Source organism: Narcine bancroftii, chromosome 5 (genome assembly GCF_036971445.1).
Source record: "Narcine bancroftii isolate sNarBan1 chromosome 5, sNarBan1.hap1, whole genome shotgun sequence".
NCBI classification, from domain to species: Eukaryota; Metazoa; Chordata; class Chondrichthyes; order Torpediniformes; family Narcinidae; genus Narcine; species Narcine bancroftii.
This window is the reverse complement of record NC_091473.1, coordinates 81,041,875-81,061,234: the sequence shown is the minus strand read 5'-3', so window position 1 is coordinate 81,061,234 and position 19,360 is coordinate 81,041,875. Positions and strand designations below refer to the sequence as shown.

Sequence of the window (19,360 nt, the reverse complement as noted above, 5' to 3'; positions counted from 1 at the left end):
CGTGCTTCTTCCACCCACTACAGGCTCATGAAGTGAAGGCCACTCGGCCCTTCGAGTGACTCAGCGTCAACTTCAAGGGACCATTGCCTTCCACAAATAAGAATGTCTATTTCCTCTCAGTCATAGATGAATACTCCCATTTTCCCTTCGCCATCACTTGCCCTGACACCTCCACCATCTCCGTTATCAAGGCACTGGCACAGATCTTCACCATGTTCGGATACCAGCATTCATTCACAATGAACGGGAGTCCAGCTTCATAAGTGAGGAGCTGCATCAGTACCTGGCAGTGCGAGGCATCACGGCTAGTCGCATGTCTAGCTACAACCCCAGGAGCAACGTGCAGGTGGAGTGTGAAAATGGGGTAATCTGGAAGGCAGTCCTCCTGGCCCTGAGGTCGAAAGGCTGGTCCATCATCTATTGGCAAAAGGCCCTCCCTGAGGCACTCCATGCTATATGGTCGCTCTTGTGCATGGCTACCAATCAGACCACTCACGAATGCCTTTTTTCCTTTCCTAGGAAATCAGCGACTGGCGTCTCCCTGCCAGCTTGGCTGATGTCTTGGGACCAGTACTCCTCCGCAAACACGAGGACCCACAAATCCAGCCCCCTGGTCAAGCAGGTGCACCTCCTCCATGCGAACCCAAATTACACCTACATTAGGGTCCCCAATGGACATGAGAACACTGTCTCGATCAGGGACCTCGCACCAGCAGAGGCCCAGCCCCCCCCCACTCTGGACACCCCTGGCCCATCCAGAATCCCCAGGAGCTGATACCCTCACTTCGCCTCTCCAGAGGACCCCACTCCCTGCGGACCCACCCCACAGCTATACCCTTGCTCTGGTAGACACTGGCCGTCCTGGCCCCAGCCAACCCTCAGGCGGCCCTGACCCTACTGATCATTGACCAGGAGCCTGTCCAGCGATGGTCCCAGAGGCACAGACGACCGCCGGACCGCCTGAACTTGTAGATATTACCCGGTACGGAGAACACCGTCACCCCCTCCCCAAGGACTCATTTTAAGAAGAGGGTGAATGCAATGACTGGCTGCACTCCTACCAGCCTACTTCAAGAGGAAACCACTGTACCTGCAGGTAGATAATCAGGGAGGCTGGCCCCATCTGCCTGCTGTCAACACCAGCTCGTATAAAGACTCAAACTCTGGGAGCAGTCAGACACGTGGAGCCAGGAGTGTACTGAGACCTGGCGTGTACGTTTAAGCTAATTAAAGCCTGTTGTACAGTCTGTGGACTTTCCGTCAGAATTATTCACGCAGCAATGCTCACAGGATCTGAGTACACAGCCAGATCAGCCCTGATCTTATTGAACAGTGGAGCAGATTCAACTGGCCAGATGGCCTGCTCCTGCTAGTATTTATGCTCTTATGATGGCTCTTTCATATTCCCACACTTGTTTTCAAATCCTTTCATGAGCTCAACCTCCCCATCTTCCATCTCCTCTAGTCTTGAAAATCTTTGCAATCTTTCCATTTGTGGACTTCTGGATTCCTGCTGATTATATTTTTTGTGCTTCACCCATGGCAGCTGTGCCCTTCTGATGCATAATTCCTAAGTAATAGATTATTTCTCTAATCCTCTTGTCAATCTCTCCCTCTCTCTCTCTCTCTGACCCTCATCCTCACCTTATCTCTCTCATTCTAAATACCTCTTGAAACCTGATTTCACCAAATGCCTGTGCTTTCAAGCAGTTTGTAAAGTCTTACTGCATTGACTTGCTTTGTAAATAGGCATTGATTTTAATATATATGGCAGGAAGTTGTACCATTCAAATTAAGAGGAATGATCTTGCTGATGTGTTGAATCAATGATTAGTATCTTTGATTGAGTTATATTGCAATGTGAAGAAAGCTAATTTAGGTAAATTTACATTGAAAATCAAAGAATGTCGAATGCTGGAAATCTGAAATACAAATAGAAAATGCTGCCAACATTCAACAAGACAGGTAACATCTGTGAAAGGAGAAAGAGAATTAACATTTATTTGATCTTCAATCTGAACTGAAATATTAACTCTATTTCTCTTTCAATAGATGTGTCTTATCTATGAGTGTAGAACACACACACACACACACACACACACACAATCATTTCCTACTTCCTCTGTGCTGTGTAGTCCTATGATAATGCAACACATCAGATACTCAGGACACTACAGTCAGAAATTTAAAGCTATCTATGTAACAGAATATTTTTATAAGTAATAATAGATTGATGTTTCCACCAATGCAGCTTTCTATCAATTTAACTACTCTGCTCCCTCGGTGCCTTAGCAAGGGGACGCATGAAATGTTGCAGATTCGATTGGAAGTAAAAGATTTCCTATTGATTGCTTGGTCCTTCTTCCTTCCACTCTCTGACCATCTCGATGAACCTTTCTCTTCTCCTGGGTGTAAGAAGAGGTTGTATTTGAAATTTGGCTAATGTATTACCCAGCAAGCAAGTGCTGTTCCAAGATTATGGAGTGGGGAACGGGGTGTAGGTTGGCAGGATAGCTGCGAGCAGCAGAATTCAAATGTAACCCTTTAAAATATTTTGTCGCAAGGGTTCCTGTCCACAACCCTCCTGCTTAACAGGAAGAAAACCTTTTATGCAATAAGCTCGTTTCAAAAGGCTGAAGATAGATTAGGGTGTATTTTAGCTAATAAGTGAGAAATGTTAAATTATGGTGGGCCTTTTATTCCTACCATAGTCATCAACATTTACATCAGTCATATTCAGCCAAAGAGTTGGGAAATTGATGAGGTGGCAAAGATAATTTCAATGGGAGTTTTATTGAGAAATTTGTTGGTCCTGGAGTAAATGCTATGCTCACAGAGGGCCTTTAACAGCACAGCATATGTTGTGAATTGATCTGGTGGTCTTGCCTTCTTTCACCTGTCACATTTCCTGAGGGACTGGCTGGGCTCACAATACCACTGCCTAGACTGCCAAAATGAAGGAGTTGGACTCATTATGATATTTAAATAATTGTGTTCAGTAATGGTTGTCACATTACAGGAAGGATGTAGAGACTTTGGAAAGGGCACAGAAGAGATTCATCAGGATGTTGCCCGGATTGGGGAGTAATAGCCATAAAGAGAGGTCAGACAATTTTTTTTTCTTGGAGTGCAAGAGGCCTTAAACTTTCCCCTTTCACTATGAACCTATGTCTTCTAAATGTTGGTATTTCAACCCTGACTATCTCCCCTATCAGTGCCTCTCCTAATATAACTATCTATCAGATCTCTCCTTAGCCTTTGATGCGTCAGAGAAAGCAATCAAAATTTGTCTGACCTATGGCTATTACTCTTCAATCCGGGCAACATCCTGGTAAATCTCATCTGTAACGTGACAACCCTTTCCTTTCTAGAAATCTACACAAGGAAGTAGTGCGCAGTTTCGTGAGAATTAGGTATGCATTCATAGATTACACTAAAGATATTTGATGGCTCCTTCCTAACTCCACCGCTGAAGAACCAAGAGAGGTATCTCATTACTGCTGAAATCTACTTTGTAAAATATGGAGAGAACATGGAAACCAACTATTAACAACGCTTCACCATTCTATTAAATGGTGCTATTCTGAATCTCAGCACCACATTCCATGACATTCTTTCAGCTTAAAAAGGTCCAGAATGGCTAGTGGATCTACTTTGCAGGAAACATGGAGGAAGTTGGGTAAAACACTTGTGGAAAGAAATTGCAAGTTAATGTTACAGCCTGAACCCTTCCTTCATCAGTAGTCTAATGATGAGTTGTAGCTGAAACACTAACTTGTTATTTTCCTTCACTTATGTTTAGCTTGAATCATGGAGATTTCTAACATTTTATGTTTTTATCACTGAAAACACAGTGATGAATTCTGATAATAATGTTTTAATGTAATGCCTTTGTTACAGGAGTGTCTGAGCTTCTGTTGGACCTGAGTTTTATTTTGCTTATTCTTATTTGTACTGTTCTCTTTAACCACAGGCAGTTGGCTTGGGTTAGACTGGCCAATTTATCTGCCAGTCCCATACTATATTTTCTGCTGTCTAAAGATGAGACAGATTTGGTGTGACTACGTGGCTGTGAAGTTGGCAGTTAGAGTTAGAGGGCCTTTTGAAGGCAATGTGATACTAAATTATAGGGGCAAGACATTCATAGATTGTGTTGTGTAGGCTAATGTTAAGTACAGAATGATTGTTTTGTTTTTGCTAGTAGGACCCCAATATCTATATCTTTCTTTGGCTTGGCTTCGCGGAGGAAGATTTATGGAGGGGTAAAGTCCACGTCAGCTGCAGGCTCGTTTGTGGCTGACAGGTCCGATGCAGGACAGGCAGACACGGTTACAGCGGTTGCAAGAGTAAATTGGTTGGTTGCGGGTGGGTGTTGGGTTTTTCCTCCTTTGTCTTTTGTCAGTGAGGTGGACTCTGCGGTCTTCTTCAAAGGAGGTTGCTCTATATATATGCTCTTTTGAGCAAAAATAAAATCAGCAGGGCTCCCAAAGAGAATAAAACTCCAGTCTAAGCAAGCAATTAGAAAGGTGAAGGGACAGTTCTAATCTGGCAACATTCATGACATTTTGGGTCAGAACCCTTTATTGAGACAAAAGAAGAAAAATGAAGCTGGGAAGGGCTAAGAGATCAGTGGGAGAGATAGGTAGAGGGAAAGACCACTGGGGTAGAGAGAAAAGTAAAAATGGAAAAAGTAGAGATGGAAACATATAGTGGGATCATATAGTGGATGTGGTTACTTAAAACTAGAAAAATCCACGTTCATGCCATTGGGTTGAGACTCGTGAATCTCTCCCCCCTCCCCCCCCCCCTATCATGTTTACGTATCAGATAGGCTCAGTATCTACCAACACGTTATATTCCAGCCTAACACACAAAGAAGGCTATGTGGAAGTTTGCCCCAGCACATCAGAACCTCAGAGGGGGAGAGAAAGATAGCTTTGGGTTGTTGTTAGTTGTTTGGTGATTAAATGTTTCAGCCACATTTCTGGTCCCTATAAACTGTAAACCAAACTAAATTGTCTCCCTCAGTCCTTTCCAGCATTCATATATTCTGGGCTCATGCTCTTCAAGCTCACCCTGTTCCCTTTACAACTTTCCTTCACTGCTTGGTGTAATAAGGATATGGTTTGATCACTTTTAATACGAGCCTTCTTAAGTGCGCGCTGTTGTGTAGGTCTGCCTGCCTCTCTCTCTCTCTCTCTCTGTGTGTAAGTTCCTTGTGCTGAGATGTTTCCAAATGATTTTGTGTGACGGCGGGGGTATTTGCCTGACTTCTCTCTAATTGTATACGTGTATGTTACAACCAGTCTGAATAACAATCTTCAATGAGAGTCAGCGTGTGCAGACGAGGCCGTCCGCGGATCGATGGCCTTTGCCGAGGGGTATTTCACCGTCATCATTGACTTCAAGCCTTTCACCCCTCGGTGACAGGGGCACCCAGCAACATCAGCCTTATCCTTTCTGACGGCTCTCGGGGTTGGACGCGGGCCTTTCTCGGGACCACGGGCGCGCTCTTACCTTGGAAGAAGCTCCTGTAACCAGCGAAGTATCCCACCAGCCCGATGTAAGCGGCCACTAATAGGCTGAAGAAGAGGCCGGCGAGCAGCTTCCAGCGCCGGTGAGGGGCAGGATCCGGTTTGTCGCCTTGGACCTGAACCTCTCGGTCCGCCAACATCACGGCGTCCGCACAGGGCTGTGTCTGTCACGGCGAGGCGACCTTTACTCCGCGGGGAGGAGGTTTATTCCGTCCCGGCACTTGGCAGCTCGGACCCTCCCGGTTCCTGCTTCCTCATGAAAGCCCACCCACTCAGCACACAGCAAGTCCCTCACAAGTCGTGGCGAAAGCACAGCTGCGTGTCGGGGAATTGCTTGGATGAGGGATCGGCAGCTCATGTGCCTGGAACAAAGTGAGGCATCACTCCCGCGAGAGGAAGACTTAAGTAAGGTATTGGACACTCGAAAGGATGTCGCGCGAAAAGGCCCCGCCCTGCAATGTTGCCTGGCCGATTCTCTCCCAGTCTCCATGGAGACTGCTCTTGACCCGCTGAATCTTCTCAATCGTTTGCTGCACGGAAGAAATTCGGATCTCACACGTCCTGGCACCACTCGGGCTAATGCACCTTCTCTCTCTCACACACCCCCCGAAAAGCAGCTCTCCCAAGAAAGTTACGGACACGGTGACACCTCAATGAGAAACCTACCTGGACAGTTTCGGGGGCTCAGAGCAAGACGGTCGGAGCAGGATCCAGCGCAGTTTTGGGAAGAGCTTCCAATATCGGGATCCGATGAATCAGGTGCCTGGCAACGTGGTGGAAACGTTGCTCTCAGTTGCCGTAGATCAGATAGAAGTTGGTACCATCGCTGCCCGGCGGCCAGTCAGCAGAGAACGTGGCTTTTCCACACTTCGACGCCTCCAGACTGAGCATCTTGCGGGTAGGATTGGATTCAACCGGCATTTCCTCCTGGACCTGACTTCTCTCTGGAGGGGGGCTTGTCGGTGAGGTTTAGCCGTAGCCTTGCCAGGTTTTAGAATAATGGATGTATGGGGCACTTGGAGTTGAGTCCATGGCCAAATCAGCCACCATCTTGTTGAATGGCGGAACAGGCCTCCTATTTCTTAAAAATGTTCTCAAGTGACTCCAAGGAATTTTCTGAAACATTAAAGATAGAAATGATTCCGTTCCCGCTCTTGCTGAAGTAAATCAGCCCGTCATTACATATGTAGTTGTGGCTGCAAAAGGATTGTTGTTGCCCCCAGAGTTTCACCTCATTGAGTACTTTAGATGGTTTCAACATTATTTGTCGAAATATTCAGTTCGTCAAGAGTAGTAATGAACCACTTGTCACCATGTATGCTGCCCATTTAATGCAATAATCAAACTGAGAAGCCAAATAATGAATAAAGGATGCTGGAGACACTAAGTAGGTCAGGCAGCATCTGTTAATATATATGGTCATGACCATTTTGATGGTTATTTCATCTGACCTTTGTCTGGGTCTGTGAAAGCATTGTGAAGGTCACAAGCTTCATAACCCCTACACAAGAAAGGGGGAAGTTGTGACAAATCATTCATGTGAAGAAACAATTCTCTGAAAGCAACTTGACAAGAATTCATGAGTTTTGAGAAGTCTGATGATTATGTCTCAACTACATAATTACTTCTGAACAACAGTTTTAAAAGTTCTGAGTTTCAGGACAAGATTTCTAAGACTGAACTTTGAATTTGACTTTCCAGAATGTGTCTAAGCTATAATGATTTGGGTAATCCACACACACACACACACACACACACACATTTGTGCATAGTTGGGGTTACATTTAGAGTTAAGTAAGATATTATGTTATTAATTAAAATAATTGTTTTGAAGTTACCATTGACTTGGTGAATTTCTATTGCTACTGGTCTATGATGTAACAAATTGGGGCTCATCTGGGATTATTGATTGATTAATTTTTGATTTGTTTGGTTAAATTTCTTTTTGAAAACCAATTAAAAGGGTTGCCAACTCAGAGGGCGAAAAGGATTGAGTCAATGACTATCGCTCAAAAGTTGGAACTTGCAGGGGTAAAGCAGTCAGTGAAAAAGGCAGAGATCCAGAGAATCATAGCTGAACAGTATGTAAAAGAGGGGAAGTTTGGAGAGGAAGAGTTAAAATAATTTCCCAGAAATAAATCCCATGAGCAGCAGTTTGAGCTAGAAAAATATAAATATGAGCTCGAGAGAGAACATAGAAGTTTGAACTACATGCACTGAAGTTAGGGTTTAAAAAAAGTAGATTTGAGACAAATGAAGAAGAGAAAAAAGGGAGGAAGCAGAAAGGTGAAGGCAATTTGAAAGAGAAAGCAGGTTGAGCTAGTGTTAGAAAAAAGTAGAGCCTTTAAGGATGAAATGTTTACCTTGGCACATAGCAGACCTTGGGGTAAAGAAAACTATCTATAAGATTATGAAACAATTTTATTGGCCTAGTCTGAGAAAAAATGTTGGGACATTTTATCAGACCTGTCACACATCAGTTTGAGGGGAAACTTAATCAGGGTCCCACAGTGGCTCCTTTAAACCTATTCCTGCTTTTGGAGATCACTTTTCTAAAGTTATTGTGGATTGCGTTGGCCCATTGCCCTCAACAAAAGTTGGGAATCAGTCTTTATTAATTGTCACGTGTACCACCTCCAAAAATTTCAGGCCCATATGAGATAGAATCCAAGATAAATTAAGTCAACTACACAGTTGAAACACCTGATCGGAGATGTAAAACACAGAGTTGCAATGTCAACATGTTAAAACCTTATTTTGAGAACTTGAATGCTAGCAAGAAACAGCCTTCAGCAGATGTATTGGTTGTTGATAAAATTGAGGAGATATGGATCCTGGGATGATACAAGCTGGCTCTTGTGAGGGTCACTTCAAACAAACATTGTTCCAGTTCATCTGTCAAATTCGAGTATTTTGCAGGATTTGGATGCCTAGTTGGGTCATCTTCAGCCCCAGGAAAAGGAACAAATGAAACAGCTACTTATAAAATTTAGGAACTTGTTTCCAGACGTGCCTAAGAATTGCTTGGCATGATGTTGATGTTGGAGATACAAAACCTATCAAACAACATCCATATAGAATGAGTGTTGAAAAGTGTAAACTGGTAGATCAAGAGATTGCATATAGGTTAAATAATTGTATAATTAGATATTCTACCTACAATTAGAGTTCACCCTGTGTCTTGGTGCTTAAATCAGATGGGGCGGTTAGATTTTGCACAGATTATAGTGTTTCAAAGATGCTTATCCTATCCCTCGGGTGGATGATTGTGTGGACAAGGTTGGAAAGGCTAAGTTTCCTACAAAGATAGACTTATTAAAAGGTTACTGGTGTGTCCCCTTAACAGAGAGAGGTAGGGAAATTCTGCATTTGTAACCCTGTCAGGTTTATATGAATACAATGCTCTACCATTTGGAATGAAGAATGCTTCAGGAACATTCAAGGATGATCAATTCTGTGACTCAAGATTTAGAGTGTATAGATGCTTATATTGATGATTTGGTTACGGGAATGACACCTGGGAAGCACATATGCTTGAATTAGAGAAATTGTTTGACAAACTTTCAAAAGCAAACCTTGCTGTTAATTTAGCTAAAAGTGAATTTTGCCATTTTGGTTATCTGGTTGGTCAAAGAAAATGGGTGCCTGTTCAGGCTAAAGTTTAGATGATTTCTGAGTTTCCCATTCCAATGGGTAAGAAAGCTGTTAGGATATTCTTAGGAATGGTAGGGTATTATAGAAAGTACTGTAAAAGTTTTGCTGATATCGCCCTTCCTTTGACTAACCTTTTGAAAAAGAGTAAAAAGTTTATTTGGACAACCATTTGTCAGGAAGCATTTGATAAACTGAAAGCCATTTTATGTCATCAGCCTGTGGCTAAGTCACCTGGCCTTAAAAAACCATTTTCTTTAGCAGTAGATGGTAGTGATGAAGTTGCAGGAGCTATTACAAAAGAAGGTTTGTGATGATATTGACCATCCAGTCGCTTACTTATCCAAGAAATTCAATGAACATCAAAATAATTATTCTACTATAGAGAAAGAATTATTGTCCCTTGAATTGGCTTTGAAGCATTTTGATGTTTACATTTGCACTGCTCAGGGACTGACTGCTGTTTATACTGACCATAATCCTTCAGTGCTTTTGAGTAAGATGAAAAATAAAAATAGATGATTGTTAAACTGGAGAATCCAAGTGACTTTGGGAGATGATAGTCACTCCTGCTGTTTCTCTTTGTCAAGAGAGAGAGCAGTGTACTATAACCATTGTAATGGTCACTTCTGACTGACCCATATCTGGGTAAAGAAAGCAAGATCATTCTTACTTCTGGATCATGACCATTTTGATGGTTACTTCATATGACCCTTGCCTGGGTCTGTGAAAGCATCGTGGAGGTCACAAGCTTCATACCCCCTACACAAGAAAGGGAGAAGTTTTGGTAAATCATTCATATGAAGAATTATTTCTCTGAAAGCAACTCATCAAGAATTTGTGAGTTTTGAGAAGACTGATGACTCGGTGTCTCAACTACATAATTACATCTGAATAACAGTTTTTAAAGTTCTGAGTTTCAACACAAGATTTCTAAAACTGAATTTTGAACTTTAAGAATAGTGCCTAAACTGTAATTGTTTGGGTAATCCATACACACATAATACAATCAAATAACATTTGTGCATAGTTTGGGTTAAGTAAGATATATTATTAATAGCTATTAATAAAAAAATTATTGTTTTGAAGATACCATTGTCTTAGTGAATTTCCATTGTTGCTGGTCTATGACAACAGTATATTAAAATTATTTTAACAATTACATTTAAGTATTGTTTCCAGGCTATAGTATATTATAATCAATGATACCAACCAAATGGTAAATATATAATCAATAAATTCATTCATTTGAAAATTATTTACATCTTTCACTTTAAATGCTTTGCTATTAAATAATTAAAAGGCATATATGTTTTCAAGTTTTGTGAGACTTTCTGGCATAATTTTTTAGCAAGGGGACTCCACGTTTTATATTGTTTAGGGCCTCACCAAGTCTGAATCCTGCTCTGCTGAGATCCTTTGGTAGAGGATACTACATACTGCTGTAAAAGAGAGCCTTAGGACACAAGTCATGGGCATTGAGCATTGAATTTTGGATCAGTAGATTGTGAGTTTAAACTTGTAGAGTAAATATGTTGCTGTTTCAGAAGCTTTCTGAATGTCCTCATTAAGTTGTCTATCAGGGAGTAATGAGCTCATTAGAGATGGACCAAAGTTATATTAGAGTTATGGTCATACTACACAGAACAGATTCCTTGGCCCAATTCGTCCATGTTGACCAAAGTGGCATTCTGGGCCATACCCATTTGCTTGCATTTGGTCTCTACCCTTCTAAGCCCTTCCTCTGTTCAAATGTCTTTTGAACACTGTAATTATACCCACTTCATTTGCATCTTCCAGTAGCTCCTTCCAGATGGGAACTATCCTCTGAGTGAAAAAGTTGTCCCTCAGGTCCCTCTTAATTTTCTCTCCTTTCACCTTAAACCATGCCCTCTCATTCGAGAATTATTTACCCAGTGAAAAAGACTGAGACCATTCCCTAAATCTGTCACTCATTAATTTATAAACCTCCATAAGGTCACCCCTCAGCTTCCTATACTCTGAGGAATAAAGATGCAGACTATTCAGTCTCTCTATTCTTGATAATTAACAAACTGAACAGGTTCAACATCATCTACAATTCATCCCGTAAATGGAGATCTTAGCAACAGTGTCTGGATGGAAGGATCTAGGACATTGAATATGGCCTTGTCCTCTTTGCCCTGAAATTGCCCAATGTTCAATACACTACCACCCATCATCGATTCAATTAGTGCACTGGGATGATTATTTGATCTGGATCGATCAGACCAAAGCTGATTGCCATAAGGATATGACCTTGCCTTATACCAGTGAAAATATTGAATAGATGTTTCATTCTCCAACTCATAGAGGAGAGCCAATCTTACACAAGATTTGGCAGATTCCATTTCTCTTTACTGTGTTCAAAGTAGAACAAGTGCAAAGTAGGAAGATGCCTGATATTGAAGCATTTTGTTATCAAAAATTACATGATAAACAATGTGTACTGCATGACAATAAATTATATGTGGGACTGTTGGCGATACATTATACATAGTCCTACGCCAGAGTGAGTGTCCCGCTCCTTTACTTCCACTGATGGTACATTACACTAGTACTGCTGTGTCTGACTGGTGAGAGCCCACACCCCACATTACATCAATGGTACCACTTCCTCATGTGGAGCAACGAGAGTGAATGCTTGGCTGAAGTTGGGGATTGTGGGATAAATATTACAATGGGTAAATCTTTTTGATTTTTTTATTCATTTGACCAAAAGATATGGTGTACATGAAGCAAAATGTTGTGCTGTGCACTGCACAATGGCCATATTATGAAGAAGAGGATCATTATATTGCAATAAATTTCATACCAAGGCATTTTAAATTATGAGTAGAAATCAAAAAGGCAAAGATTATTTGTGCTGAACAAAGAAAAGGAAGTATGGGCTTGATGCAAATCATCAGATGAATCATAACGCTGTCTCTGGAACCAGGCTTCAGATTGGAAAGGAGAAAACATTCTTGACGTAATTGTAATTTCGAGATACAGTAGGAGAGAAGAGGGATGAGCCCTAGTGGATAAGATCGAGGAGAAAAAGGTAACAGTGTGAACTCTGAGGGAGTAGGTAAAGATAAATGATGAATTAAGATAAAAGTGAAGGTGTGCCTTGTGGCTGAGGAAATTGAAAGTGTGAACTGAGAGTATGAAGAGTGGAGTGCTCGTGGCAGCCAAAATTGGGGATTGCAGAGTGATAGTGTGAACTAGAGGTGTGGAGAGATCAGTGTGAACTGGGTGTGAGGAGAGATTTAGTGATTGTGCAAACCATTTGGGTAGTAAGTGTGCAAATAAGCTAGATAATTTAAGACCCGGAAGTAGGACGGTGCATACCTGATAACCTTTTATTTTTTTCACTCTTTTTAATTTAGTCTTGAACTATCTTGTTTTCTTGCTCTCTATTCTTTTTCTATTTTTCTTTTTCTCAAGGGGAGGGGAGGTATGGTTAATTATATTTAGACATGCAATAGCAATTAATGGATATATATTACTATTTTTTGGAAATTTATTTTGTCCTTTGCACTGTTTGACTTGAAAATTTGGAAATAAAAACAAGAGTGTAAATCAGAACTGGTCGATCGACTCTATAAACTGTTTTAAGAGAGAAGATTGACAGTATGAACAGAGCAAGGGTGCAACAGCAGTGAGAACTGAAATTGGTGAGATTGTGCTTCAGTCTGGTGTGTGTGCGTTTATGTTTCTATCTATATATCTATACCTCCCACTGTTTTGTAAAAGGGCATGTAATTGCATTGACTTCTTTCAATCTACCTGCCAACATTTGGCATTTTCCTGGATTGATTTGCTTGTCCTGAGATCTGATTATTCCTAATGCTGCTACTTTATTCCAGGATTTATTCCTGCATTTCAAAGGGAAATTTCTCCTGATTTTTTGATAAACCAGGAATTGCACTCTCACGATGATACGGGAAAGTTAGCCAAAATTTGAACAATAAGGAGAAGTTTAAGGATTTCACACAGGGGATTTGGTGGCAGAGATCGACCTGAGTTTGTCTCCAAATGAAAGAGTAATTTTTTTGGCAAAATTATGCTTTATTTAGTGTGGAAAAACCCACATGTAACATAATTTAATACTGTGGCAGCGCATATCCTCATGGTGAACTGGCCCGCTTGTATCACCACGTGGCGGGGCAGCCATGGGGAAATGGCGTTATCAGAGGTTTCTCTCTGACTCCAGCATCCCTTCCAGCGTGCGCCCTGGGCAGCGATTATGACGTCACAATGCACCAGGTGACTGAGCTCATGCTGCCCTTAAAGGGGCGCGCTGAATTTGAATAAAAACAGTCGTTAACGACCATCGGTGTGGTAGCAGTGATTTCCTTCAGCTCCTGCAATCGCCACAGTGGTGACCCCAACGTGCCCAGATGTCTACCTGGACCCAGCAAAAAATGGACACAGCTGAGGTGAACGCTGTAGCCCTCAGACTTCCCCCCCCCCCGCTTCTGGCTCCATCACCCACGGATGTGGTTCGGGCAGGCGGAGGCACAATTCCACCTACACAACATCTCAACCGATGCCACAAAATTTTACCACGTCATGGGTGCACTGAACCAGGACATGGCGGTGAGAGTGGATGACATCATTCACTGGCCACCAGCAGTGGGCAAGTATACCGCCCTCAAAAATCTACTCCTGGGGAAGTTTGGCCTCACTCCCCAGCAGCGTGCTTCCAGGCTCTTACACCTGGATGGTTGGGGGATTGCAGCCCCTCAGCCCTCATGGACAAGATGCTGGCCCTGGCGGAGGATCATGAATCGTGTTTCCTCTTCCGCCAGATATTCCATGAACAGATGCCAAAAGATATCCGGCTCCATCTGTCTGAAGAGGATTTTTCCGACCCTCGCAAGGCCGCAGCCTGGGCAGATGCCCTCTGGCGCGCAAAACAGGAGAATGAGGCAGCCCTCAGCCAAGTCTCCAAGCCGGGGCCCCGCCATCCGCAGGATATCCCCAAGCACAAGCCGGAGGAAACCCAGTCAACGTGGTGCTTTTATCACCAGCATTGCGGAGTGAAAGCCCGCAAGTGTTGTCATCCCTGCGACTTCCAGGGGAACAGCCAGGCCAAACGCCGTTGATGGCTGGCATGGTTGACCACATGAACAGCCTCCTTTATATCACTGACAAGTCCTCGGGCTGCAGGTTCCTGGTGGACAGAGGGGCCGAGCTGAGCACCTTCCGCCCACAGTGCTGGAAACTCGAACCCGGACCCCTGATCCAACCCTGCGGGCTGCCAATGGTTCTGCAATCAAGACCTGCGGCAGCTGTAGGGCACAGATACAGATTGGGGATGAAAAGTTCATTTAGAAGTTTGTCTTGGCCTCAGTGAGCACAGCGCTATTAGGAGCTGACTTCCTAAGGGCTCACGGTCTGCTGATGGATGTGAGGGGCAGGAGACTGCTCAACGCCCACACCTTTCGCTTGGTGTGCCTGGGCACGGCGGATGAACACAGACCCAAAATCGCCACGGTAGCCACCACCACAGACAAGTTCGCCAAGATCCTCAGTGAGTTCCCTGCCATGCTTTGACGTCGCCTCCCCCCGCCATGGAGTTTTCCATCACATCTCCACAAAAGGCCTCCCGCTGCACACCAGAGCTAGATGGCTGCTACCGGAGAAGCTAAAACAGGCAAAGTAGGAATTCTCCAGGTTCAAGGAGTTGGGCATCATTCGGTGTGGTCCCGAAGTCATCAGGGGGTTGGAGGCCCTGCGGAGACTACAGATGGCTAAATGATGCCACAACTCCAGACAGGTATCCAGTCCCCCATATTCAAAATTTCACAGCCAACCTCCACGGCGCGTGGTTCTTTTCAAAAGTTGATCTGTTGCGCGGATACCACCTGATCCCAGTACACCCCGATGACGTTGGAAAGACCACCATTATCACCCCTTTTGGCTTGTTCGAATTCCTCTGGATGCCATTTGGGTTGAAAAACACGGCTCAGATGTTCCAGCTCCTCATGGATGCAGTGGGTAGGGATTTGGTCTTTGTCTTTATCTACCTAGATGACATCCTGGTAGCCAGCCGCAAAGAGCACAAGGCCCATCTCAATACCCTGTTCGCTCGGCTGGCAGAATTTGGCCTCATGGTCAATAAGGCAGAAAGTGGCAGCCGTCCAGCATTTTCCCAAACCCTCCTCCCTCAAGGGCCTGCAGGAATTTGTGGGAATGGTAAATTTTTATCATAGATTCATCCCCAACGCCGCCCGCATCATGCACCCTCTTTTCACACTGATTGCAATGAAAGAGAAGACACTGGTCTGGTCAGAGGAGGCGGATGAGGCCTTCACTGCAACGAAACAGGCCCTTACAGAGACGACTTTGTTGGTGCACCCGTGCCCGGAAGCAGACATGGCGCTCTTGGTTGATGCTTCCTCCAGAGCGGTTGGGGGAGTACTGGAAGAGTGGCTGGACGGGCAGTGGCGCCTGCTGGCCTTTTTCAGTAAGCAATTGTGGTCACCGGAGCTTAAATACAGTGCGTTTGACCAGGAGCTCCTGGTGCTGTACCTGGCCATCCGCCACTTCCGATACTTCTTGAAGGGCAGAACTTTCACGTTTTTACTGATCACAAGCCCCTCACCCAAGCACTGGCTATGGCCAAGGACCCGTGGTCGGCCAGGGAACAGCGCCACCTGTCCTACGTGTCTGAATTCACTACAGACATCTGGCATTGGGCGGGCAAGGACAATGTAGTCACGGATGCGCTCTCCCATCCAGCCATCAGCATGCTAGCTTCCAGCCTCGACTACGCTCAACAAGCGCAGGCTCAGCAGCATGATGCTGAAACTCAAGCACTATCTAAGATCTCCAGCTCGAGGGTATCCAGCTTCCTGACTCCGCCCAGCTGCTGCTCTGTGACACCTCCACTGGCTCACCGTGCCCGGCAGTCCCACAGGAGTGGAGGGCTAGGGTCATCAGCTCTATCCATGATCTTGCCCACCCCTCGGTAAAGACTACCGTGTGTATGGTGGCACAACGATTTGTCTGGCATGTCCTCAAGAAGGTGCTAACCTGCAACTGCATCAGGTGCCAGATGTCTAAAGTCCACAGGCACACGCAGGCTCCTGTTCAACATTTCGAATCAGCAATGTGGAGGTTCCAGCATATCCACGTGGATGTCGTGGGCCCCTTGCCGGTGTCCAGGAGTCGCGGTACCTTTTTACCATAATGGAGAGAGCAACCAGGTGGCCGGAAGCCATTCCAGTCTGTGAAGCGTCAGCGGAGACCTGTGCTAGAGTCCTAGTCAGCCAGTGGATCACTTGTTTTGGCGTGCCGGAGCATATCATGAGTGACAGAGGCGCCCAATTTACATCTGCCCTATGGTCACAGCTGGCAAGGCTTTTAGGGGTAACACTGCAACACACCACAGCCTACCACCCACAGTCTAATGGGTTGGTAGAGATGTTCCACCGATACCTAAAGTCCGCTCTGATGGCAAGACTTTCTGGCCCCGACTAGGTGGACGAGCTGTCCTGCGTTCTCCTTGGGATTAAGACGGGTCCAAGGAGGACCTGCAAGCCTCACGAGCAGAAATAGTTTACAGCACGCCACTCTCCCTGCCAGGCGAATTCTTCGGCCCGGAGGCCGAGACGATGCACAACGAAGGTGAGCGGCTCGCCGACCTCTGTAAATGACTGGGCAACCTAACCCTGCAGCCCCCATCGCACCACGGCACCTGACCATCCCATCGACCGAAAGATCTGCACGTGGTGCAATTTGTGTTAGTCCGGAGAGGGCCACAGAGGGCCCCGCTGCAGTGCCCATACAAAGGTTCTCTGGCGGTTGGGTGGGACTTTTACTTTAGATGTGGGTGGCAGGGAAGAGCAGTTTACCGTGAACCGCTTAAAGGCTGCTCATTTGGACATCACAGCCGGTGCAGATAGCTGCGCTGAAGAGCCGGGGCTGGCCACCAAAGTGACAGGATGCGTAGCTGGTTCTGGGGTGGGGGGGGGGGGGGGTTGTGTGGCAGTGCACATCCTCATGGCGAACCGGCCCCACTTGTATCGCCATGTGGCGGGGCAGCCATGGGGAAATGGCGTCATCAGAGGTTTCTCTCTGACTCCAGCATCCCTTCCAGCGCGCACCCTGGGCAGTGATTATGATGTCACAATGCACCAGGTGACTGAGCTCATGCTGCCCTTAAAGGGGCGCGCTGAATTTGAATAAAAACAGTCGTTAACGACCATCGGTGTGGTAGCAGTGATTTCCTTCAGCTCCTGCAACTGCCACAATACATCGTTAATAACTTTAGAAATCGTTAAAAAATGAACCCATATTTTTCCTGTGGATCTAGAATATGTTCATCAGTGGGTGTCGACAGCTGTTTTGGGAGAATAACCAATGAACATTTCCTGCCTACATCCTTTATGTAGTGTGCAGTTTATTGTACCGAAATTGTAAACCAATGCAGTGAATAATTCAGTGTGTTCCGTCATGGACAAGAGACTTAAGATTGATTAAAACATTTATGTTTCATGTGCATTGTGTCTAATTTTCTATTTACAATCCACTGTAACAACCACCTGCCTTTATACTTTCTCAATGGCACTGGAATCCACTTTTATCAATTGCTTTTCTGGTCCATGAAAAGAACAATGAGTTAAATGATTATCACAATGAGTAATTAAAATCAATCAAACTGTAAATTAAATGTGCAATAATAAAAAGAGTGAATAAATTTATTAGCATCCAGATATGCTTAGCAAATTCTGTGATAACAGCTCCATCTACTGATTGAATAAAGATCATTCAACTAACATCTCACTGTCCTCATAATAAATGAACTGCTCATTCAGCGCAATTAAAAATATAAATAAAGGTAACAAAATGCCGTAAAATCCTGCTTTATTTTTCTGATTCTCTCTATCTTAAAGCTAAAACATTTTGAAGTTCCTCTGTTGCACTTTACAGTGTCATACATTAGATGAAATAGTTTCATTTCTGGGGCCAGGACACAATGTAATCTACCCAGAAAAGATGAAGGTAATCTATTCTGTGTAGATTACAGCAAACCACACTGCAGCCATCTCCTGGCAGTGTTAGAGCTCATAACTCACACCAAATTGGAGAGTGAATGCATAGTTTTCTTATAAAAATCTTGCAAAGACTTGATAGGCTAAGTGACATGGACTGACCTTTTGGACTGTGGACTGTCATCACAAAGGATCAAATTCCGCTGGGAGCTCTGTCTGACTTGTGGTGCAGCTGGGGTCAAGCTGTGCAGACAGAGAGAGAATGGAATGTTCAGAATGACAGTTGGACCAGCGGAGATCAACCAGGAGAGCTGTGTGAAAAGCACATGACTCATAAGTTAATGAAGACTTAAAAACCACAGTGAGAATTGAGGGAAGTCATCTAAGGAGGCCTTAAAAAGTTGGATTTGTAACCTAACAGCAACACAACATCAGTCATTTCTGTCTCCAACGTTCAATACGATTCCTTTTGTTATTCAGTTAAAGAACTAAATTTGGACATTGAGGCTTGTGATTGAATTCTGTGGACTTTGTTTTTGGACTGACTTAAGTAACTTGATTGACTGACCTGGGGCTTTTTCTCTTTTTGAATATTGGTCACAGACTGTAATGGTCTGGGTTATTTTTACATACACACTGTTTATAAAGATATGATATCTGTATATTTGTTATAGATACCTAATTGGGTTAAGATATTATACATCTTAATAAATTTAGATAATAAATTTAGAATTAAAATTTAACCCTTTTGAATCATGTTTTCTGTTGTTTCTGGTTTGAGGCATTACATAAATAACCTATTTATTGCAAAGGATTTTAATTCAATTTACTTAGAGCTGGTGCAATTTACTTAGAGCTGGTGGAATGAAAATGAAAATCTCATATGTAAGTTGTTTTGAACTCAGGGATTACAGTACATATGGGTGAAATACTGGACAAATTTGATTCTAAAGCTATTCTGACGGAGTGTTCTTGGGTATCAGGAATAAATTAGTCAAACTCCCCAACTTCAATAAATTCTTTGCTTTATTGAACATGTAGTTCACTCCAATAAATACTGACAGATGGTTTAAAATTTGTACCTATCAACCTATTGGCTTAGTCTTGAATATATTGTACACTATGACATATATCTACCATAGTAGTTTGTTTTAAATGTTATTAAGGTTA

At 43.8% G+C, this 19,360-nt stretch overlaps 1 protein-coding gene across 3 annotated transcripts in view; it reads right to left on the bottom strand.

Moving 5' to 3' along the window:
* fam151a (family with sequence similarity 151 member A) overlaps nt 1-18,449 on the bottom strand; it is a 111,769-nt gene extending 93,320 nt beyond the window's left edge. Inside the window, exon 1 of one of the 3 annotated variants that reach the window (XM_069938025.1) lies at nt 18,353-18,449. In XM_069938025.1, coding sequence (XP_069794126.1) covers nt 18,353-18,374 — 22 coding nt within the window. In that variant the 5' untranslated portion in view covers nt 18,375-18,449. Of the gene's footprint in view, nt 1-5,517; nt 5,971-18,352 lie in introns of those variants that run through there. The other 2 variants (XM_069938024.1, XM_069938026.1) reach the window with 2 other exon arrangements.
* Nucleotides 18,450-19,360: the final 911 nt, after the last annotated feature.